At 40.6% G+C, this 23,878-nt stretch overlaps 1 protein-coding gene across 2 annotated transcripts in view; it reads left to right on the top strand.

Annotated features, from left to right (window-relative positions):
• TAF3 (TATA-box binding protein associated factor 3) overlaps positions 1 to 23,878 on the top strand; it is a 113,357-nt gene that overhangs the window by 6,232 nt on the left and 83,247 nt on the right. For both annotated transcript variants that reach the window (XM_067317369.1, XM_067317375.1), the window contains exon 2: positions 3,541 to 3,783. In XM_067317369.1, coding sequence (XP_067173470.1) covers positions 3,541 to 3,783 — 243 coding nt within the window. The remainder of the gene's footprint in view (positions 1 to 3,540; positions 3,784 to 23,878) is intronic.

The raw sequence follows: 23,878 nt of genomic DNA, 5'->3' as shown, positions 1-23,878 counted from the left end.
GTAGATACCTCCTTACCTGCTGTGCATTAGCAGGCATAAGGAAGTCGAGAGCAATGGAGCTTCCCAGCCGTTCCCACAGGTTTCCAATGAGCTGCTGTGAGCCGGGATGGTCCTAATTTAGCTCTGCTGTTTGTGGCAGCTCTATGGGGTTCGGAGCGCAGCTCCCATTTGGGGAGAAAGGGCAGCGTAAAAGCGAGTGCGAAAGTTATTTTCCCAGTTGCCTGTTCTTGGGGTGAGGAGGAGAGTTGCAGTGCGGTAATTTGCTGGATGAACTACTCCCACCTCCCTCCCTCCCTCTTCCCAGTGCCAGAGAACAGATATGATTTGAAAGATCGCTTTTTGGGACCCAGCATGAGGCTGGGAACCAAAAACTCCAGAGCCGTTTGAGATCTGGCACTCACTCGCTGTGTAACACAGGATAAATGATTTCACTGGAGGGTTTCAGCGTCTGAGCTTTTAAACTGAGGACAGCCCAAATATCCGGAGAATACTGAGACTTGATTGACAAGTTCAGTAGACACAAATTAAATAAATTAAAAAATTAAAAATGTTTTTGCTTTGTTTTCTTGCAGGGAAAAGGCTAAGACTGAATAAAAGACCAGGAGAGTGCGTTGTGTGTTCATGGGCATTTTGTGTCCAGTCTATTGCATTCTCTTTTGTGGGTCCGATTTCTTGTTATTTTAGTGAATCTTATTGAACCCGACAGGGAAGAGGAAATACTAGGCTGTTCTAATAAAAGTATATAGGTGCAGGCGTGAGGTTTTTCAAATCTGAATGCAATTTCAGGCAATTCGTCAGCGCGTTTTTGTGCTGTGTACATTTCAAGTCGATAAAAGTGTTTTGATTTAAATATGAATGTGAATACAGACCTGAAAAACTTTTTTTTAAACACACTTTTCTCCCTGAGGACAGTCTTACATGAAGAGAAGAGATTAACCCATCGTGCTTTCATCCCTGTAACAGTTGCTATCCTAAAAATTTCAGGAGTGTTTTTCGGCTTGTTGTTGTCTCTTCGGAAGCAAATATCAAAGATGCGGAGAAATGAAACCTCTCTAGCTGTGTGCGTTTGGGTTTTTTTTCATAATGGAAAGTAAAGTTTGTCTGTTACCCTCGTCTTTTGAACCTGCTTTCTAACGTGCATACTTGTTTTTAATACGGATAGTCGCTTAAATATTTCCATGCTTTAAACATAAACATGCTAGTTGCTTCTCTGACACCCGTTCTTAATAACCACTTTGTAGAAAAGAGCTTTTCCTATGGCAAGCGCTGAACTTTCCCCTTGAGTTCACCGCAGCGCTGGTATCAGGTCGCCCCGATGGCAGCAGGTGCTGGAAACGCCCCCGCGGAGCCCGGGAAGGGGGCTGATGCCGCGACCCTCTCCCGGCCCGCACGCCTGTGTTCGCTTCCCGGGGAGGCCGGACGCCGGCGCGGCGCCTGCTCCTGCCTTTCGGCGCGCTGCCCTGGGAGCCACTGCGGTGAGGCTGCTCCGGAAAACAGAAGTGTGCAGGGACCAAACGTGCCCCACTTCTGGGCTCCTTGGAAAGTTTCCCCCACGGCTTTCATTTTACCTGGCTGTCCAATTTTTATCCGTTAGGTCTCGGCGCCTTAGCAAAGAGTTCAGTAAGTTCAAAGGTATCATCATAGTCCGGCTCAAAATTACAAAGACGCTGCAAAATTTCTTTTTTCTGTCAATTACCTAAATTTAATTTTTAAGGATAAAACGGTCTTCTGTCAAATGCCCAATCGCTCCAGGCATCTCAAAACTGCATAAGAGCAGCGATAACTTTCTTTAATTACATTTATGCAGGTCTCCAGATTTCTCTGTTCCTAGAGTCTGCGGGGGAAACCAGTGCTCCGCTTGTAGCAGATATTATGCAAACGCAAAATAAGAGATGATCCTTGTGGTAAGGAGTTCATGTTCTAAATGAAGACAGACGAAAGAGGAGATAACTTGAGTCTGATCTGCGCTTTTGCAGTGGAGAGAATTAAAACACAAGTGGCTTGCCCAGAGTCGCACAAGAGGCCTGTGTTAGGGAGCTAAGAATCAAAACCATAATCTGAGTATTACCCTTATCTTAACCACAAGACTAAGAAGAGAAATTCTAGAACAAAATTCTTATTTTCTAAATGTAACTCCAGGCGTAAGTTGGCTGGGAGTTTGAATTCAGCCGGTGATGTGAGAACTAGACTGCTTGACTGCTTTGGCTTCCAGATAATTCTAAAGAGATTAAGTGAAACAAAAAACAAAACAACACCCCTCGACTGCCGCGTACACACAGTTCTCCGGAGCTCTGGCTTCGGATTCTAAATGCACAATAACGATTGTATTTCTTTAGTAAACAAGTGCTGGTTTTCTGTAATTACTTTCTAAAGTAAATCACAGCTTATCGTCATTTAGGCATATCATATATTTATAAGCCAACTATACAGAAGTCTAATAATTCTGTATAATTTTATAGATTTTTTTAATCATGTTTGGGGTTTAAGGCTTTTTTTTTTTTTATTATTATTAAAAGAGGTTAGGATGAGACTCAAAGTTGGATCTTAGGTACCTAAATCAGATGCCCAGTTCTCCCTCTGGAGGCCTTTAGGGGAATCTCTCTCTGTCAACCCTTACAGAGAAACTGAGGCACTTGGAGGACTGCTGAACTATATAACTTAAATCTTTAACACTAGTTACGTTTGTAGGACAAACCGTATCCGTTCTTGCACTGTTTTCTTTGGAGGCTTTATTAGACCAAGATCCTGACTGCTTGGCCAGTAAGGTTTCATTATGATTTTCATAAGGAAAAGAAGTTTTTTTCTCTGAAGTCTAACTTAAATTGCACCACAGAAAATCAGCCCATGAAATTTAGAATAAAATAATCTCTTCTCGCCAGACCGCTACTGAGTATTGGTGTGTTTTGTCCCGGAGGTATATCTAACTGGTAGGTAAAGTGACTCATAGTTTATGAAGTGTGTGGGTTTCATCTGATGGAAAGATACTGTGTAAAGTATTTTTGTTATCAAAAGATTTATGAGGCTTTAGGTAGATAGGTTCTTTTTTGCTATCTATAAGCTATAATTAATTCCACAAATTGAATCATTTTTTAGACTGAAAAATAATTCTTGGTCTGTTACATTTTGGCAAAGGGACACTTTCTGCATAGCGAATGCTTGCGTTGCTCGTTTTAGTGTTTGTTATAAAACTGGAAGCTGTTTTGGGTGGTGTTGCGTGGTGTTAGTTGACCATTGCCAGGTTGCTGCTCCTTGGTTTTGCTTGCTTTGCTTCTTGACTTGCAGTTCTTTACAATGGTGTAGATCGAAACGAAACACTTTTCAATCAGAATACATTCTTGGCCTGAAACATTTTACAGCACTGACCTAGAGAGTAATCAGGTGAACAGTAAAACTGGGAGAATTGCGGGGCAATAATCTCCGTTGTAGAGTAAGTGGTGAGCCGTGGTGGACCGTAATCTCTACTCGTAGATCTGCAGGTCAATTTTTTTTAAAGTAGATTTTTGCAAAAAGGTCGTTATTTTCTTTTTTCTTTTGCTACAGATGGCCGTACGGATCCCATTTTGGACGACGTCGGCGATGCCTTCAAGCTTATGGGGGTTAACCTGCATGAGCTGGAAGATTACATACACAATATTGAACCTGTCACCTTCGCGCATCAAATCCCTTCGTTTCCTGTCAGCAAGAACAATGTCCTGCAGTTTCCCCAGCCCGGAAGTAAAGATGCGGAAGAAAGGAAGGAATACATCCCCGATTATATGCCGCCCATTGTCTCCTCTCAAGAAGGTGCGAAATTACTTATTTACTTTAACTTTTGGTCCCTGCGTGTTTGCATATTTGTTCGCATCTTTGAGCTGGTGAAGTTGTGCTGCCCACAGGAATCACTCAGAAAGGACCCACGGGGTATTACACAAGCCATGGTGATACTAAAACACAGTTTCAGATAAGGTAGCAGTAATGTGGCAAAAGCTTCTTTTCCGTTGTTATTTGCCTCGGAGATTACGTGATGTTAAAACACACCATGTTAATGCACACGCTTCTATAATGCATTTAAATTTAAGGCCTTGGGTGACAATACAATTAATGCTTTACAGTATATCAGCCAAGCCTGCGTTAGCATCCCTATCTTATACATACAGCAAGAGCTTGTGCAACTTGGTAAAGGTTAAAAAAGAAGGTTGGTGAGGCTGGCTCAGTATTCCCAGCTCTTGAGGGCTGGTTCTTCCTCCTTCGAACAAATTTATCAAAGTAATAAACCTCTTCCAATGAAAATGAAGTCAGATGGAAGTGAGTGAAAGTAGTTCAGAGGCACAGTGCTCGCTTCTGCTTCTCTCTGCCAACGCTGATTAGTATTTTATTGTCGCTGTTCCAAGTGCTCTCCTTTCCTTTGTCATATAAAAGTCCAGCAGAAGCCGGGGTGGAGGACAGTTAGTCGCGACAGTGAAGCCCACTATTCAAATGCTATGAAATCCTTCCTTCGGCTGTAATTGAGAATTTTAACAGTGTAGGGAACGGAAAAGGCAGAATAATTTTTTTCTAGTTTCCTTTAGCTATAAGAATCTTCACAGGTAGCTAATAGGAAAAAGGTTTAAGAAATATGACCAGCTGAACTCTCCCTTGAATAGTGACCATTACACAAATATCCTTTGTGAGGAAATTAAAATATGCAACCCTGCAGACTGGGTACAGAAACAGCAGAGAGAACAACATTCTTTCCCCAAATAGTATAACAAATCGAAACAACTCTCACGAGATATTTATTTCATTTAAAATTTGTTTGAGAACAGAGTGGATATCATACTCTGTTATACATAGTGTTCTTTTTTGGAAAAACTTAGCCCTCAAAGACTGAACGCTGAACTGCATGTAAAAATTCTGTACAATACAAAGATGGACATAAATGTCATCTGCTCATAGGTAAGATGAAATCTGTTGCCGTGCTGCTACAGATGTTGTGTGGGACAGTTGTTTGATGCTTTAGTAATGAGTGAGATCTTCCATCTTTCGAGCATCATGTTCAGATGTACAGATCCAGGTAGGATGTGCTTCAGTTAGACTGAGTGAAATAATGGTCAGAACAGTTAACCGAAATCTAAAGAAATGTCAGATAAAATGGTTTTTGAGTGTGCAGTGTTGTTTAGGAGCAGTGTGCTACTTCCAGTAATAATGTGAGGACTTGCTCATGCTGATGAGTATTTCTGAAGCTCTGTAGACCCGACTTTTGTTTGCTTTCATTGCATGTAATGTGTAGCTGGTTTTTTAGATCAGTAGCGTTTTAATGTCCCAACAAGTGAAAATGCTGTTCAAAGCAGAAATATTTTCTTGGATTGATAAGAAGATACTAAAATCTCTCCTTTGTGAAATTTGTTAAAAGGATTGTTTTTTAAAACCTAAAGACAAACTTTCTTAAACAGGAGGGTACAGTCCAAAATGTAAATACCATGTATGTAGATAGTATTAATAAAAATATAGAGAAAGAAGACTTGGAAAAGCAAATAGGGATTTTAACGACCCTCTTCTGGCTAGTTTCTTGATACACTTTAGCCTGATTTTTTTTTTTTTGGGGGGGGGGGGGAGGTAAACAACATTCTGTCAGAAAAAGTCCAGCAGTTTTGAAGTGTAACAAGTTTCCAAGCTGCTGCTTTTTTTTTTTTTTTAACGTGGTAAATCATACTTTAAAAATATGCAAGAAAGATCAAATCCAAAAAGGCTCAAAGCAGCTGTAGCTGAATATATGAATGTAGGGAGGGAGAGATGAGAGTATTACAGGCTCAGTCTGGCGATACATGACATACAAACTGAGCCTAAAAATTGAAATGGGGACAGTTGTGCTTTTTTTTTTTTTTTTTCTTTATAACTTTTTATACTTTCTCTCTTGCAAGTTAGATCCAGGAGTTAGATTTTAGCAGCCCTTATAAATAATGTATGAATCCTTTTAACACCCGAAGCAAGAAGATATTATTTCCAAAGTTGGATGAGAACCAGGAAAACTTCCAATGCCTAGGGCTAGTGTATCAGAGGACCTATAGACACAACTTCAAAAAACAAATACAAGGGTTTTTTTTAATATATATAAACTGAAAGCAAGTTTTAAATACAACTACTGAATGCGGATTTGTTAGAGTTGATGTAAAATACTTACAGTGGAGAATATTTTAATTTTGAATTGTTTTCTGAAAAGGCCATTTGTAATTTTGTGCCTGGTGCTTTTTGGAAGGGGTGAGATGGATCAAGGAGCTCTATTGTATATGCTTTGTTTGTGTTTTACTGCTAGTAAAATTTGGAGGAGAAACATTTACCTCTGCAGGTTAATGGAATGCATCTCAAAAACCCTCAAGAATTACAGAAATTGGTTGAATAGTTTCCAGATCTTTATATATTAAAAAAAAACCCACTGTTGCTGCTAGAATTATACAGTTCAGAATATTTGAGTTGTTTAGAGTAGGCAATAAAGATAATTATTCAGTAATGACAGAAGGCTTCATGCATGTTATGGTGTGTAACGTAAATCTTTCAATCACTTAAAGGAACCGTCAGGAAAACTAGTTATGCCCCATTTTGTATTAAAGCCTAGAGCTCAGCTCACATTATGAATATTTGTTTACTGATATAATTCAGATATTACTAGCGCTGATATATTTTAGCAATAATGTTGTAGCCGTCGCGGTCTAAGGATATGAGCAAAGCAAGCTTTACTGGGAGAGGTAATATCTTTTAATTAGATCAACAGATAACAGTAAGAGTATTATCTCTGGTGACAAACTGACTTCATAGGTAATTTTGGCTAGGCGCTTTAGTAATAAAAAGCTTTTTTTTTTCCTTGTTTGTTTAAGAAAAGCATTCAATATGCACCATGACCAGTAGGTGTTGCTAACCTCCTTCGGCAAAGTCCCCTTGTTCTATGCGTGCAGCTAATTTCTTCTTTCCAGCTACTCTAGAACCGGAGGATACAACCTACCAGCGGCTTGTGCGATGCCTTTTCATTACCAAAGACCTGAGAGGAGCAAAAAAGTCCTGTCCAGCACGAGAGATTTCTTTCCCCCCCCCCCCCCCCCCCCCCCCCGGTTTTCTTCATATATGATCGATAGGAAGAAATCATGCGGAAACATCTCGCTGAGCGATTTCCTAAGTTTGAGGGGGTTGCTAGGGGGGGATACAAATAGATTTTTATGATCAGTTATTTGTAGCAGTTGGCAGTTTAGTTCAGTGCTACAAGTTTTATGCCCAGACGGCAGAAAACGTTTTCTTGCCTTGTTTCAGTAACTTGGACTAACTAGATGATCTGGTGCGTGCTCCAAATGCTTGCGCTGAAAGAATCTGCATATAAAGCTGTATGTTTTATAAAACAATCTGATTCACTATTGCCATGGCAAATGTTGTTTTTTTAGTGGCATTTTTTACAAAGGACACCAAAGGGGTAATTTTATGCCCGTGTATCATGATGTTTGCTCTCTGCCTATTTTTAATTAATCTCCTTTTTGTTTTTACTGAGTTATTTTAGTGCTGTTGTCACTAAAATGTCATGGTAAACTTGTAAGACAGATTAAAAAAAGAGGAAAAAAATTAGTTGCAAGACATGATGGTCATGCCTTATTTCTTATGCTTTATTGTAAGAGAACATACATTTTTGCAAGAATACATCAACTTCGTAGAATTTGTTGATTTTATTTGAAGTAAAACAGTTGTGAGTTGAAACTAGGCCAGCTGAAAAAGCCTGGATGCTTTTCCACAGTTAAATGTAATAGCGATGATTATTATTACTTTGTGATAAGGTTTAGAGCCCTGGGTCCTGATGCAATAAGAACTATATATCATTCTCTGTAATATTGAAAGAATGCAAAGCGTGAATCCTATGTGAGCCATGGTAACCTTGTTTTTTTTTAAGCTGCGTGGAAGCTGTTTCTGTCTATGCTTGCTGCATCTTGTTAGTACCACATTCATAATAATAATAATTTTAAAAAAACCCTTTTAACTATGGTTTTTCTCCGGCTTCTCGAAGTCCATTCCTGCTTCTCTGATTGGGAGACTGAAGAAATTGCTTGTGCGCATGAGATGCCAGCAGCAGTCTGTTGTGTTTGCGTGAGACACCGATTTTCCTCTTACGCTGTAGTTGTGCTGGGGTATGTCAGAAGCATCGGACGGGAAATACGTGAGAATCTCTTCAGTAGGCACAAGCTGAGCTTTTTTGGGGGGAGTAAGGTAGCTTTTAGGGAGACAGACAGCCTCCTCCATCCTTGCTTTATTTTTTTCCCCATCTTCTGCTTCCTATCGCTTTGCTCCCGTATCGTAGAGGTTGAGCTCCTTTCTTAGACCTCCTCTGGAAACAAATGTAATTTGTACAAGTTCGGATTTATTTGTAGCCTTTTCTGTCAGAGCATTTTATTTCTTTGGCAGATCAAAGCATAAAATTGTTGATCTCCTTACAGCCTTGCTGTGCTCCCTTTTCACTATTGATGTGATATTAGGACCCGTCAACCACCAAAACCTGATGCTTACAGCCACCTGGAAGCACAGAATCCCGGCTGTCAAATTTATGGCTCTCGGAACACTTCTAGCTTTTTGTAAGATATTAGTTGCTAAAAATCACATTAGAGCTGAGGTGGGAATGGGGGAGACGAAGCGAGATGGCAATCAAAACAGCACGATTTTCACATCTGATAGCTAGAGCCTGCCAGTGCTGGAACTGTAATTGTATAAAGCATTAAGCATCGCCGTGGTATAAAGCATTAGTGTCTAGCTCCAGTGGCTGGATATATCGGATTTTAAAACTGTCACTGGCCCCTCAGTCTAGCAGTGCTTTTTTTGGCCACGGTCCAGAGCTGAATGTAACAAGTCTTGGATCTCAGACCAGTGTAACTTCAATCCCTGGTTTCCTCAAGGGTTAAGCAAAGCCAATACCTCTCTTTAAATTAGCATGCGGTGGGCTTTAAAAAGAATATTGGGGCACCGGCTCGGCCGTTTGGGTAACGCGGGTTTCGCCGCCGCTGTTTTTAAGCCTCTGTGCCTTTCCCCCGACCTCGTTTAATCCCGCAGACTAACTCTTCCTCGTCCTAACAGCTGCGCTGCCGGTTTACCAGCAGCCGCGGTCTTTTCAGCAGAGCTTTTCCGCTAGGCTGGGTTAGGAAGCCAGCGCCCTTCGACACGCAGGTACCGTGTAGTCAGCCGCTCCGAAGAGCTAAAGCCCCGCGAGGCTGCGAACGCTTTGCTCCCGGCCGCTAAGCGTGCCCGGCTGCAGCGCCTTCGCGAGCCGCCTTTAGCGGTCCGTGCGCCGCGCCGAGCGCGAGCCGCCGACGGCTTTTGTGCGAACGAGCCGCCCCGGACGCGTCCGCCGAGCGAGGCGGAAGCAGCAGGAGCGACGGGCGAAATGAGAAAGGCAGCCGAGCTCGAGATGCAGGCGGCAGAAAGGCGTCGGGAAAAGGCCAATAGGAGAGGCGGGTTTCAAAGGAAAGGGGGAAACTACGAGACGGGAACGAAAAGCGTACGGCGAACGTGCACGCTTTAAGTCTTGCCATTAGACAGGAAAATAACGCTTTTTATGGAAGGCGTGCTGATAAAGCTGTAATTGGGAAGACAACTGTATCTTTACCTTTCCTTAAGATGCGATATCATAATCTAAAGCGTAATTTCCAGTGAAATACTGCAAGAAAGAATTTAATGGGGAAGGCTTTTTTTTAAAAAAAAAAAAAAGCTTAAAATTGAAGCTAAATAGACTTTCACTGAAGAGCTTCAGTTAATTTGCAGCACTTGGAGAAAAAAAAAAAATCAGTGTAATAGGCACCATAGTAAAACTTCATCCCTGGCAGAAACCCAGTCGCATAGCTGGGATCTGTAGACTGTTTAGACAGAGACATCAGGCTGTTTTATATTCTAGGGGAGCTTAGTACATAACTTCCTAATCATTCATGTCTTTGAAAAAAATCTCTCATTATTTTCATACAAAAGATAGTGGCTACTGAGAATGGGGAATGGAGGAAATGGATCGAAAGTGTTTGCATCACTTTTGGGGGAGAGGGGAAATCTTCTACACTCGTGATGAATTTTCATTATTATTTTTTCTTAATATTCTATCATTCAAAACAAATAAACCAGCTGAAACCTAACTGTACCCAAATAACAGCATCAGAAGATACCTGTTATAAAGAGGATGACTCCAGTTTTTTTAAATTAGTAACAAGTTGGTAATGTTGTATATAGAACTGATAGCTAAAAATCTAAATAAAATATATTTTCACAATGCTGAATTTTTATTTGCTGCATGTAATAAAAAGGTTTACATGACTTTTCTTCAAGGGGATATCACCCTTTTAAAGCCTTCCCACAAAGATTTTTCTGTTTTTTCCGACCTGTTTAAATAACTTAACTTGTTAGTGATTCTTAAGGATTCAAAATAAAAACAGCACAGTGCAGAAGTGGATTCACATAAAAGCCGGCCTTTTACAGTGAATTATTTACACTGAATTGGAGTGAAAGTCATGGCTTCTTTCAGTGCATTGTGATGTGCAATTTTCAATTTCGGCTATAATAAAACCGGAGGAGCAAAAAGGGACTTTAGGATAAAAGGATTCTATTGTCTTGTGTATTTTGAACAGAAATGCTGTCATGATTTTAGTTTCCTAGTGATCCTTTTTCAGCAAAACTTCTGTCACTTGTCTTGACTTGTCACGTCAGATCAGTTTTTCCCCCTTTCTGACAATGTATGACTTTGTTTGGAGCCCACGTTGCTTCCTGCACTGTCTACTGCTGCTGTACTTGAGGATTTTATTTCATCTGGATCATCAGACACCTTTGTGCCTTTGAAAGCATAAGTTTCAAATTAGGTTATCGTCCGATAGCTGTGTGTTACTGTTCTCAAGCTTTTCAGACTTTTTCCTTGCTGCCCAGAGTATTTTCAGTGACTCAAGGGGAGGGGGTGGGAAATGGAAAGTCTAGCCACTGTTTAAAGCAGGATAAAAGAGAAGCACGACTGACCTATTTTAAGGGCTGACCCTTGTAACTTTATTATTTCTTTAGTGCTTTTGCTTCATGCGGGAGCCTTTCCTATTTTTCTTATTGAAGGCTGCCAATATTTTGTCTTTGGCTTGCTGCTCAGAATATTTTAACTTCATGAAAATATTAGTGATTACTAACAACTCCTGATCTTTAAAAAGCAAACAAAAATTTTGTAGCTAGGAGAGCAAAAACACAAATTCATTTGATTAACTTATCCTCTGCACGTGTATTTGTGCCTAGCTTTCTGAGAAACAGATCATGACCAAGAAAGCCTTAATTTTGTACTGTTTTTTTTTCTACGTCCTTCCCAAATGATTCTCTCAATAGACCAGGTTTTGTTTTTGCAGGCTGAGGCCTCATACATGTATCTGAAATGCGGTCCCAAGTTTCCCCAGCAATGCCCGCATCCTCATGCCGCTGAGTAAAAGCCATCGCGTTTACGTGACATGGGGAAGGATCCGCACCTGGAGTTCAGGAGTAACTTGTCCAAATAGCTCTACCGTAAGAGTAACTTGTTTCAGTTAGTTTTAAGCCACTTCTGAACTGCCCAAAACATTTCTGTTCTCCAGCAGAAATATCTGTGCTTGGAGCTATTCAAGAGGAGGCACTGTACTGTGTTTACACGGACATTTGCAAATACAACTGAGGCTAACTTTGATCTTAGCATCAGAACAAGCTGTTGTCTAGACGCACATCACTGGTGGATTATGGGACCCGTATTTTCCTTGCATTAATCAGGTGAATGACTCATTACGAGCTTCTACAGACAAGTATGTGGTAGCGTCCAGACTAAGACCAAGGAACTCTGCCTTCTAATTTTTAAAATTATGACTAAGAAAGCTAATTTAATTATTTGTCTTTTACCACACACAGATAAGCAGTATAACTTTACCGTACCGCTCTTAACTTCAGTGCGTTCTTCAGGTCTTCACCTTTGAGTGCATGTTCCTGTTTTCTCCAACTCTCAACTAAAGGGAATATTAGTGAGTGGGTAAGTTATTAGGAAAGAATAACTTCTTTCCATGTGTAGGCAGTTCAACTTTATTCTACAAGAGCTTGAAGAATTTAAAGTTGGATGGGTAACAGAGAGAGTTCAAATTAGTAGGCTGTTGGAGACATGACCCCGGTTCATGTAGCAAGACTCCTGGATAATTAAAATTCATCTGTAACTAAGTATTTTTTTGGAATCTTTCATTTTTGTAATTGCACTCCTTGGATACATTAATGGCTTTCTGATGGCTTGACAAGACAGGTTTTTAATGATTTCTTTAGAGTTTGAGGCTTGCTGCTTTTAACAGCTGTGTTGCGTGACTAAATAAAATACGATTCTGTTTGCATGTTGTATAAAAACTTATATTGTTTTTATAGGATCGGTTGAGCAAAAGCTACCGTAGCATACCTGTGTTTTTGAGAAGCAATGTCAAACTTGAGCAGGGCTGGATCTGGCTTGTATTTAGCCCAAGGCTGGAAAACGTAGGGTCTTCAGGTGGTAACACAGTAAGTCACAAACTTCTCTGTCTTGGTTTGAGATTAATATTTCAGTCGGGGTTATAAGCGATGATGCCACACTGCCAGGGGTGGTATTTTATATGAAGAGATAAATTGAAGTTCAGTTGTGTGTGTGTGTTTAAAACAGTCCAATAACAACTTAAATGGCCTTTATTCTGGCCACTTTACAGTCTGCAGCATTCTGCTTAATTAATTTGCTTTGGTGAACTTGTTTGCCCTCTGCGTTCTTACTGTTGATGTCTGCTACTTTTCCATTCCAGAAGAGCTGTTTTAAAGGCAGACTGGCTGTTTCATGTGTATCCTTACGGTTGGGATGAAGCATACTTTTCTTCAAACGTTATGAGCTCTTTCCCCTGAGGGGAGGTGGATGGTACTGATCCTGTGCGTCTGAGAGGTGCTCCTTAACAGATTGGCCAAACGATCCATTCTGAATTGGCGAGTGAATAATTTTAATACCCCTTATCTTGCCTAGATTTTTGTGGATATTCATCTCAGCAAATGAATTTTTGCTGTTTGCATTTCTAAACGTTTCGCGCAGCGTGTTCGTTCAGGTACGGCATACTTGACTCTTACTGTTCTCCCAGGTTCTCCGGGTTTCTCCAAGTTTCTGTGCACGTGGGACTCTCGTTCTTGGCGTACTTGCCCAAACGGTTTGTCCCTGTGCACGTACAACGCTAATCGTGTCTGACAGTCGCAACTGGGAATAGCATGGAGGAAATAATAGTTCTTGACCAATCACTAAAACACAGGAAGCCCTGGTTCCATAGGAAGGGAGAGAAACTCACTTTTCATTTCCTTTGGAGTCCAGTGTGCTCAGATTAACTTTAAAGGAACGTGAGATGCAGCTCTGAGGATTTGGTCTTCAATCGCGTGTTACCTATGTATGAAGCCCATCTCAGCAGGCAGTTAGTCACCAGGCAGAAAAGCTCTCATAGCTCAGCTGCTGGGTATCCTATTGCAAATTAAATATGAAACAAGGATACGTTTGGTTTTGCATGAGAAACTGCAACACATTCATTAAAGAGGCTTTTTCTCTGTTTGGAACGTTTTAAATCACAATGTTGCGGAAGGTGATGGCTCATCTGTAATCTGTCAGCAATATCTAGTTTTGTTTGTTATTTTAAAGAGTGCTGATGGATTTTCATCATTCCTATGGGCAATAGTTTTAATTTTATTTAAAACACTTAAAGTTTTACCTGGTCCGATCAGCAAGAATAAATGGCAAGGTTTTTTGTAATTAAATCAACTGCCCTTTTGTGTGTGCATATACACAATATTCTATAAGCAAATATTTGCAGTGTAATCATAATGTGCATATATGTATATATTTATTTATTAAGTTACAGTTAAAATCAGCTATTCTTGTCCAAAGAACTTAAGTCGGGACTCTTTAAAAGAAGTTTAAGAATTAAGGGTGAAATGCATTTAGTTTTCAGTGAGATACAGCCATCCAGTTGTTCCCCTTCAGCTTCCTATCTTAGCAAAGTTAAGAGTCTTTAAAAACATGGTATAAAATCGCACTGACTTTGAGTTGAAAAAGCAAGATGAAATGTTGTTGCTTTGGTGTTCCCATATAATTTTTAACCTGCTCAGTTATACTTAGGAACTGCAGCATCTGAAGGGTATACCACAACTCATTTGCAGATATCGATGCAATTGCATGATTTTTAGGACTCTTGGGGAAAGTAAACTTTATATGAATTAAAAATTGGTAGGTATCTTGTTGCTTATGTTGTAGGTAACAGCATTGTCTTAGAGGAGGTGATTTGCACTGAGTACACCCTATGCATAATATTCCTTTAAAATTTAAGGTGATTCAGGCTGAAACACTGAATTTTTTTTTCAAAAACTCAGTGTAAACCTCAGTTTTACGAACGGTGCATCTATTTAAGGAGACTTCTTCCTTCTCACAGACATTCCTTCTCCTCACCCGAACTCAAAACCGTAAGCTGAGCTCCTTGCATGTATTTTCTGCCCACCTCTACTGCGCAGAGGCAGAGCGCTGAATGAGGCGAATTCTCAATACCGCTTCTAGACTCCTTTGGTGTAATTTCATACAGGTGGGATGACGGAGTAAAGCTTAAAAACCAGCAGCATTGCCTGGTCAAAGGCAAAATGCTTCAGCTGGTATGGGAAAGGGAAGGATGCTCGTAGAAATTTGGCATTCACTTACTCTTGAGCTTGAATTTTGCAGTTTTTTATCAGTGTAACTTATGATTTGCACGCCCGGTGCGCATGTCCTGTGCTCAGGCTCTGCCATAGTGGGCTATGATTTTCTTAAGTTGGCTTAGACCAAGTGCTTGTGTAGAAGACCTCCAAGGAAATCCAGCGAAGCGGGAAATTGCGTTGACTAGCAGGTAGCATTTTGCAAGAAGCTTGGTCTGCTGTCGAGACTGACATAGTTCAAACGAGAAGGAAAATTAAGTCCTCGCCGCTCGCGGTGATTAAAGACTCAGTGGCTCACTTTTCAAGAGTAGCACGTTAACCCTCCTGGCTAACTTCCAGTTGGGTTAGAGAGTCCTGCCAACCTGACTGCCCCAAGCCGTTTCGGATTCGGGGAGCGCTCTTTGAAACCGTTCAGCGCCGCTCCGCGCCGCTGAATAGCCGCTGCATCCTCCCACCGCGATTAATGCATTTCGGCGGTAATTGAAGTGGTTCTGAGCGGAGGCCAAGTTCTGTCGGCTGAATGCGTGCAGCAAACGTGGTTTGTTTGTTTTTTTTCTTTTTTAATGGCAAATCCAGCAGTGCATGTGCGTTTTCCTGGTTAGCGTAAGACTTGTGTGCATGGATTGTTAGGAGCAAGGGATGGTGAATAAATGCAACGATGTTATGCGCTTTTTGGAGCACGGGAGCAGGACGGGGATCAGAGCCTGTCCCGGGGTCAAATCTCTGTTTGCAAAGAAGAGAACCGTAGGTGATCTGCAGATGCTGCTAATCTACTGAAGAAACTGAGGCAAATAAACAGAAATGCGGATTCCTTTTATCTAAATACAGTTTTCTTCCTCTCACATGCAGGACTGCTTTTATGCATGCTATAAGTAGCAATTTCCATGCAGTATTTTTATCCATCTGTGTATAGAAGGTGTATGGACTTTCAGAGTAACTGGATACAAATATCCGAGCGGATGGACAAATGCTTATAATCCCCTGTAAAAGAAGGGTGTATGATGTGGAAAGATGCGGAAGGCGATGCTGGGAGCAGGGTATAGGGCCCCAGAAAGATGTGTTGGGGCTAAATAACTTACAGTAATGTTTTTGTAAAATGGGATCATTCTTATCAGCCCCTGCTAAAATGACTAACATTTGTGCTGCTTTCCGACTGCGGTGTTACACTGCGCTTATTCTACGCGGTAGCTGTTGGCCTTATCTGAACAGAGAAGCCTTTCCAGCTGGAGAGCAACTTAGCAACTTTTCGGTATCAAAAAGAGCACACAAGACTCAACACATGTACAAGACTCAAAGGACCATGTACGCTGCCTAAAGTTTTTGGAGTTACTCTGCGCGCACGCTAATCTCCTTGAGAGCTCGTTGCTCCGAGCTTTTATCGAGCGCAAAGGGAGCCGGAGCCGGAAGACGTCTATATGCTGCCACTCCATCTGAAAGGACCAGTGCCTTTTTCCTTAGTTCAAGGCGATGCGCCTGGAAGTGTGTACATGGCTCCTATCAATATAGTCACAGGACTCTGACTTTTTTTTTAAATAAAAAGAAATGAAAATGTTTTCATTCCTTATTGTTAAACAGCAGAAGAGGTTTCTGCTGCAGTCTAGTTGTCTTAGATCTGTTTCTCAATGCAGTGCGTCTTTGCGTTAAGCTATTATTACCTTTTAATGTTGTTTAGAAGAGACAAAATACGGTCGTGTATCTCGAGGGAAAGACTCTAGACCCTGTTCTTATGGGGGGAAAAAAAGCTTAGATGTGGTTTAAAAAACTGCTTTCTTTTAGCTGACATGAAGATCACTCCAAACCGACTGCAGTTCAAACTACTAGGAGTTACTGGAGCCTCTAAACGTCCAGTTGTGCAGTTTCTTTGCCTTAATTGGTGTAAGTTTTGCTTTCCCAGATAATCTTTTATGAGAGGGCAGCAAGATGAGGGGAAAAAGTGAGCTTCGGAGTGAGGGATCTCGTCAAGAAGTCATGTCCACTATCACATTAAAATGGAGAGAGCACGTGAGCTATCAGATAACACGCTCAGCAGCATTGTCCAGAATTAGGCGATTTTGTTTCCTTTTCTGCATTTGGTGTTCCAGTATCTCGCACAGATCTGGGTTACTTTTTGAACAGTAAAAAAAAAAAAAAAAAAAAAGGCATTAATTCCATTCTGCTTCTGAATAGCAGTTCATTGCTTTCTCAGCATTAAACAGCAGCGATAACGTTTTCATTTTAAAGAGCCAAAGCTTTGTTAAAGGAGGCGTCTCACCTGGTCGTAGGTAGCTTGCTACAGGGGCATACTTGAGGCAATTCAATTTTGTAATAAACTGCATGCAAGGGAAAGTATTGCTTCCTCATCCAAAGAACCAAATTCCCAGTTACAACAGAGCTGACTGGGAATGACGGTTGGCAAGAATCCAGGATAACACCCGAGCTTCGTTGCCTCTTAGTCCAGAGCCAGGCACCTTAGCTGTTTTGTCATCCCACCTTCTAACTTAATGTATGGAAAGTTAGAAATGCAAGTGGAGATTCTGGAGATATATTTTTCTTCCGTTTCTATTTGAAAGCATGTTAATACTGAACTTGTTGAGGATTTACATTTCTTTAATGTTCGCTATCTATATCGAGTTATATAACCCACACCTTCACTCTGCTGATGCAATATCAAGGCTGAAATCTTTACTGTGCAAAACTCACGTTGTTTCTCTCGAGCTTTAATTTTGTCCTTTATGTGCATGTCTCATTTACAGCCTTCAGAGCAAAATATGTTGTCTTAAAATAACACCCACATAATCTGGTTACATATGGCCGATGAAATAATATGAAAGATCTAGGCTTTCTCTAATCCGTGTACATATAGCATTTTATATTGCTACATATTATGTGGCTATAAAATGCATTTCACAAGAGGAATATTTTAAGCTTTCTGTTAAATTTTGCATTTCTTTTTTAATTTAGCATCACTATAAGACTAGTAATAATGTTTATTGCATTTTAATTAAAATAAATTAAATGTGTTTATTTCTAAGTTTACTTGAAATTGCTTACTAGATCTTTCTACCACTATCTACCTTTTTGTTTGAAAAGAGGGGGAAAGACAGGACATATGTCCATAGAAAGTGACTTCTTATACACCAGACGCTGACTTTCAGCATGCAAACACGACTTGGAAAATAACTTGGAGAAGGAAGCTGAGAGAGAGGAGCAGTACGAGAGCATGCAAAGAAAATTAAAATTTTCAGACCAGTGTGAGCAGTGGAGATCAGATAACTGCAGTCGTGGTGTGTCTCTTTGGAGGTTGTATTAGTAGTTACGATGCAGCATCTCTGTTGAGGAATAAGAGCCCAGTATGTGATATACCTGACGCAATTTTGAGCATGAGGTCCAGGAGACCGAAAAAAAGAAGTGTCTGGCTATTGCAGTTCCTAGAGTTTGAGGGAAGGGGAAAACATAAAAACATTATCCATGTGTGGGAAGAACGTGTTCTGCAGTTGAGCTGAACCAGGGCTGTGACACCGCGCCAAGCTGTTGGCACCGTCATTGCTGTTCTTGTCGCAGCTCTGGGGAAAACATGGGACTCCAGCCTGTCTCCAGCTCCACCGGCATCGATCTGAGGTGCTGAAGGTATGGTGAAGCTGGGAGGTGCGTGGGAGATGGTTCCTTGAAGGGAGCTGAAGCCCTCTTCTGCAAACCTGAGGCGGTGGTGTAATTCTAGTGCATAACTCGATAAGGGTAGGCACTTTTGGTGCACCGTGTGAAAGCGATGTAACCCAGCACTGAAGCTCATCTCTCAGAGCTGTTCGCTTGGGTGCTAGAAACAGCATGGCCATGTTAACGGGACACTTTTGTCAGATTAAATTCTACCTCTGAGAAGAACATAAGACCAGCTGCGTTTGGCAGACCGAGGATCTGTCTAGGCCAGTGTCCAGGATCAGAGAGTGTTTGGTGAAGAGCGCTTGGATCAGGTCTTGTACAAGACCCAGCTGTAGCAATATGTGGTTGAGGGACTTCCTCAGCCAGAGACTGCATCCACCTCTTCTTGTTTAATATTCCTTGTTTAATATTTCTACGTCTAATGAAGAGAAGAATACATCAGTCCAACTAGAGTGCCATGTTAATAGGTTATAGTTGCTCTGATACCCGAGCAAGATTTCGGGATATCTGTACAGCACTGGCACGTTCTTGAGATGTGCCTCCTCCCCGTAAAACAACAGGGCTACGTGTCTGCAGTCTGTCGGTCAGCGCTTGGAGTCTGGCTTGAGCCAATTGCACAGAAAATACATTCATTCTACTGTTTTGTTTTCCTCTTCATCAGTGTTCTGGATATCCTGGAAAATCAGATGTATTTCTCTTCTTAAAATTCAATCAGATGAGGTCAGGTGTTTTCAAATAACACAGCGGTGGTTTTTCACCCTAGCTATCGTATCTCATCTGCTGCTTAATTCAACAATCATATTGGTTCAGACTTCTGTGTTTGTATCAATTTTTTTTTAATAGTAATATTTTACAAACCATTGCAAAAATGGGTAGGTTGCATGCCGTTTTCAGAGGAATTTCAGACTTGAAAATGCCGTAAACTTTCTTTATATTAGCTAGAAAATCCCAAGGTCTAAAAGCCTGAAAGTTTTGTATTGCTCCTCAGCTACTACACGTGCAAAGATTTTGTAACGTTGTTCCAAGCCTCAAGCTGAGAGAAGTTATGACTTAAGGCTATTGAGCGTGTAGTTTTCAGACAGCTGCAAGTTCTGCTATTTTTAAACACTTCTTCAAATACAACAAAAGCTGTAGTTTTGCAATGCAATAATGTATTCAGTGAACTTTGATTTAAAACATTTGTGATATTTTAGCCACATTTTGCTAATAAAAAAAGGAATGTGGAAGGAGATATTTTGTGAACTCAACTGGCTGAAGTCTTATGGCTACTTTGTCCCACAAATTGAGTTCCTAAGCAGAATCCGTGCATAAGAAGTTATATTTCTAGCAGATGCAGGTTGGGGGGGAGGGTCTTCTTTTTTTTTTTTTTTTTCCTGAGAATTATAAATGTTTGAGGCATTATTTAAAATGGAAATAGTATCTTAGCCTTCACTGTAGTGTCACTATCAATTTGCTGTAGTTAAACCTTTCGGAGAGAGAAAACAGATTCAGGAGGACTGTCGGATAGTATCTCTGTCTTGTTTTTTTATTTAAATGTGCTTCACTTTTAATGCCAAAGAGAGCGTGTGTGCGCGTGCCTGTGCGTGTTTCCAAAATGGACCAAAGAGCCTGAATGCTGTTGGCCTTCAATGACTTCTGGTTTCCTGTACGAGCCAGTGGTTTTGAAAACCTTACATACTCTTTCTCCCCACCTTTTACATGTTTCCCCCATATCTTTTGCATGTATTACGTTGCTAAACCTAGATGTTTAGCAATTTAACTTCTTCCTCATCGCACAGTCCTTCCAGCATCCTGGAATTCTCATTTTTCCTAAGCTCCTTCTAAGACATGTATTATTTCCCGGGCTGATGTATCCTGTCAAAACTGGAGCTTGGTCTGGATGTGTGGTTTTACGCTGTTTCCGTGCATCGTTGTGGGTCTTCTCATTCTATGGAGACTGAGCTTTTTTCCTGTTAAATATGGTCAAATTTGCAGTGCCTTTTCTCTCTGCCGCTGTCGTTTTCTCTGCCCCTTGCTGGTTGTTACCACCACTAAGTATTCCAGGCATCTCTTCCTAATTAACAGGTTTCTTGCAATGCATTAAATTTTTTTTTTTTCCCTGCATGCCAAGATCAGCTTACATTCTTCTAAATGTAAGAGGTTGTTTATGCGTGTATTTCTAATAGCTGAAGTTTTCCATTAGTGTTTCTGCCACACTCTCGGTGTTACAGCTTCTGACAAATTACAGTTAATGGGATCATCCCTGTTTTTAGAACATGTAACAGCAGCAGCGTGCCAAAATCATATTCTTTTGGTTCCTTACTAGATAGCTCTCTCCACTTGTTCGCTTACATTCATTACCACTTGTCTGCATTCTTTCATTCTTTTTTTTAATTTTTTGTTAAGACTTTTCAAGTAAGATTTTGTGATACTGTCAGATACTGAACTTTAAAGCGTCTATTACAGCTTCCAGTTATCTATTATTTTTGTAGCTCTTTCAGAAGAATCCAAAAACTGATCAAGTTTTTTCTGTCTCATCTTGTAGTGTTTTTTTTTTCCTTAATATATTCTAATTCTGTTATGGGTTGAAGTGGTAGCTGTTAGGGTCATTCTTTTGAAGAGCGTATGTGTTCTGGACTTCCCGATAATATTAATTACATAGAATAATAAGCAGCCTTAGTAATTAATGAACTCCATATAGAGGCTGCACAATAGTTGGAGACCTAAGTTTTCCCTAGCAGCAAGACAAAGTGATCCAGGTGTTCTTCATGCCAGTGGCAAAACCATGTCCCCCACTACATACAGGTTTCTCGGGTAGCATCTTTGGGATGTGCACACCTTTTGGTACTTATTGAAGGTTTATTATAGCCCAAGGCTATTCAGAATGAAAAAAAAATGCAAAATAAAAATGCAGTATGTCGATTCCACATCACTAAAAGCTTTTTTTCCATAAAAAAGTTTTATTATAGAAATATGAAGACATTATTAAGACAGCAGACGCAGCTGGAAATGGAAACTTCCCAAGAAGTTCAAAAACAAGTCAGCAAAATTGCAGAAGAAGACAGGTTTGAAGCGTTTGCCGTTTACATTTTGGTCCCTAATGCTGCTGCTCCAGGATAATTTCTTCGAGCACATGGCAGTTATATTCACCTTGGCTGAGCTGCGACTTCTGCTTTACTAGAAGATGCGGCACGGACAGACCCAAAAACTTAGGGGAGAGCTCACAGATTAGGGATAGATTCGATAGTGCAGGGACGTGGCTGTAACCCATGAGCACCGTTACAGGCAAATGGATCTCTCTAGAGCTCTTGCTAAAGGGCAAAAAAAATAACGTTCACTTTTTTCTTACTTGAGTTCCTATTATTTTCCTAGCCTGTGTTCTTCTGAAAAGGCAAAATGTGTTTTTATGTGAGTAGCTGGACAGTGCATTAGTCTTTGGTTATGCTCTTTTTGGCTTTGGCTGTCTGTGAGGAGCCCAAAACAACGTCTCGTTGTGTTTTTTCGATACCGGCAAGACGAATTTTATCTTATGTCCAAAGTCAGATGACTCTTGCGGTCCAGATTTAGCATCGTCCTGAAGGTTTGAATGCATCTCCAAGTTGATGTCCCCTTAACATTGAAAAAAGCTTTTTTTGTGTATATCTTGGAAATGTCCCATCAGTGCTAAATTGCATTTTTATTTTTTTAACCCAAATGGAAGGTGTGCTATTATATCAAATTATGTTTCCCTATTAAATGTGCTTCTCCCTGCTTATACATCCTTTACAATAATTTCCACTATGATCCTCATCCGTTTCTTTATAGGCGAGAGCCGGTACGAGATGTCGAGGGTATATGGAACAGGAGTAACAAGGAAGAATGACTTAAAATGCTTTAAATTCATTTACTAAAAGTACTTTTAGGGCATTAAGGCAAGAAATAGTTCCTTCTCTATTTCTCCTCTTTTTTTTTTCCTTTTTTTTTTTTTTAAGTGAACAACTGACTTAATTTCCCTGAACAAACTTTTATGTGGCTGTCTAAAAAGAAACCAGATTTGATGGGTTTGCGAGAAGAACAGTCTGCTCACCACCTTGATGAGGTCGTAAGTGAGAAACTTTGGGAAGATTAAGTAACACGGGGGGGGGGGGGGCCAAGAGCACGGCGAGCTGGACGTGACCTGCTAAGGTTACTTTTGCTGCGAGTGCCTGGGATCTTATTAAGCATCTTGTCTTGCTGTTCCTGGTGCTTTTGCAGAGCAGCTGTGCCAGGAGTAGGTCTGTCCATGCTGCATTGTTAAGAGCAGTATTTTTTACTGTTGTGTATAAATCTAAAGGAAAAAAATATAATAATAATATTAAGATTCCAGAAAGGTAAGATGTTCCCTATAGACCCCTCTTACAAATTCTTACAGTCACATTCACGTTTCCCCCGTCAAATTATTTGGGGTTTTTTGTATATTTCTTGCGATTTTTCTCAGTTTTTCTTCTCATTCGGAAATCTTCCCGAATCTCTTAAAAATCTTTCAGAGGAGAATGGGGCAATTTTGCCTTGTGCGACGGTCGTCACTCTTCGGCAAGTGTCTGCTACCTGCATATGCTGCGTTATTTGTACTCTGAAATGGGAATTTTCCGGGGTTATTTTGTTTCCTGAATATGGTTAAAAGTTTAACTTGGGAATAACATGCTGCTCTTGTTCCTTTTCATGAGGTTTCCTGTTTTGTTTGGGGGGGTTCTTTGGCAATCGGAGTTCTGTGCTTTCCAATAATTTTTATATCACCCAATTAAAGCACCTCTTTGGGCTGATACTTTATCCATACAGAATGCACTGTTTCTCCTACTGCCCAAAGTTTAAATGCATTGACTCCATTAACTTTTACAGGAGTAATCCGTGGAAGAAATGTCCGTTTAATGCTTTGATGGCGATACGCTGTTTTGGAAAATGTTTTCCGTATTTGTTTACTGAATGTTAAAAAAAAAGGTAAAATCAGATCTAATGTGCTGTCACTGATTTTCCCATTGTGGAAAAATGTAACTGTAAAAAATTAATTTGAGGCAATGCATGAATATACACTAAAACCATAAATCTACTCTTGGAAAAAAATCTATGCATATTTTAGCATAAATTCGCTATTATAATAAATAGGAATCATAAAAGCTACAACATGCATCTCGGCTCTTGACGGCTATCTGTGTATCACGACATTTTAGCCTGCAAAAATTAAAGCTTTCGTTCTCATTTTCAGTAAACAGAGAGCAAAACGTAGCCTGAACAAGCGCTAGGGAAACGCTTTCAGGATGAGAGCCAAGATTTTTGCGATTTGGGGAAGGCTGCTTTAAAAAGTCGCTGGTGCGCGTTGCAAAACTCTGTCTTAAGTGGAATAATCCGTGTGGGCCGGTGCGCAGAGGACGGCTGATGTAGACGCTGCATTTTTAGCGTTGTCGTTTGGCATCTGCACGTCCTCTCTCCCTTTCCACGCGAACCGTGGACGGATTGCTTGGGAGTAAAATATGGTTTGAGCAAAATACGGTTTCAGCTTTTAATTCACTAATTGCTTCGGGGGGGGGATATGTTACTGTAACTCTGCTTTCCATCCTTACTAGCTCCATTCTTCATTTTCTCCTTA

The sequence above is a fragment of the Apteryx mantelli genome, chromosome 1, assembly GCF_036417845.1.
Source record: "Apteryx mantelli isolate bAptMan1 chromosome 1, bAptMan1.hap1, whole genome shotgun sequence".
NCBI lineage: Eukaryota > Metazoa > Chordata > Aves > Apterygiformes > Apterygidae > Apteryx > Apteryx mantelli.
Note: the sequence above shows the minus strand (reverse complement) of the source record. Positions and strands in the feature narration are given on the sequence as shown.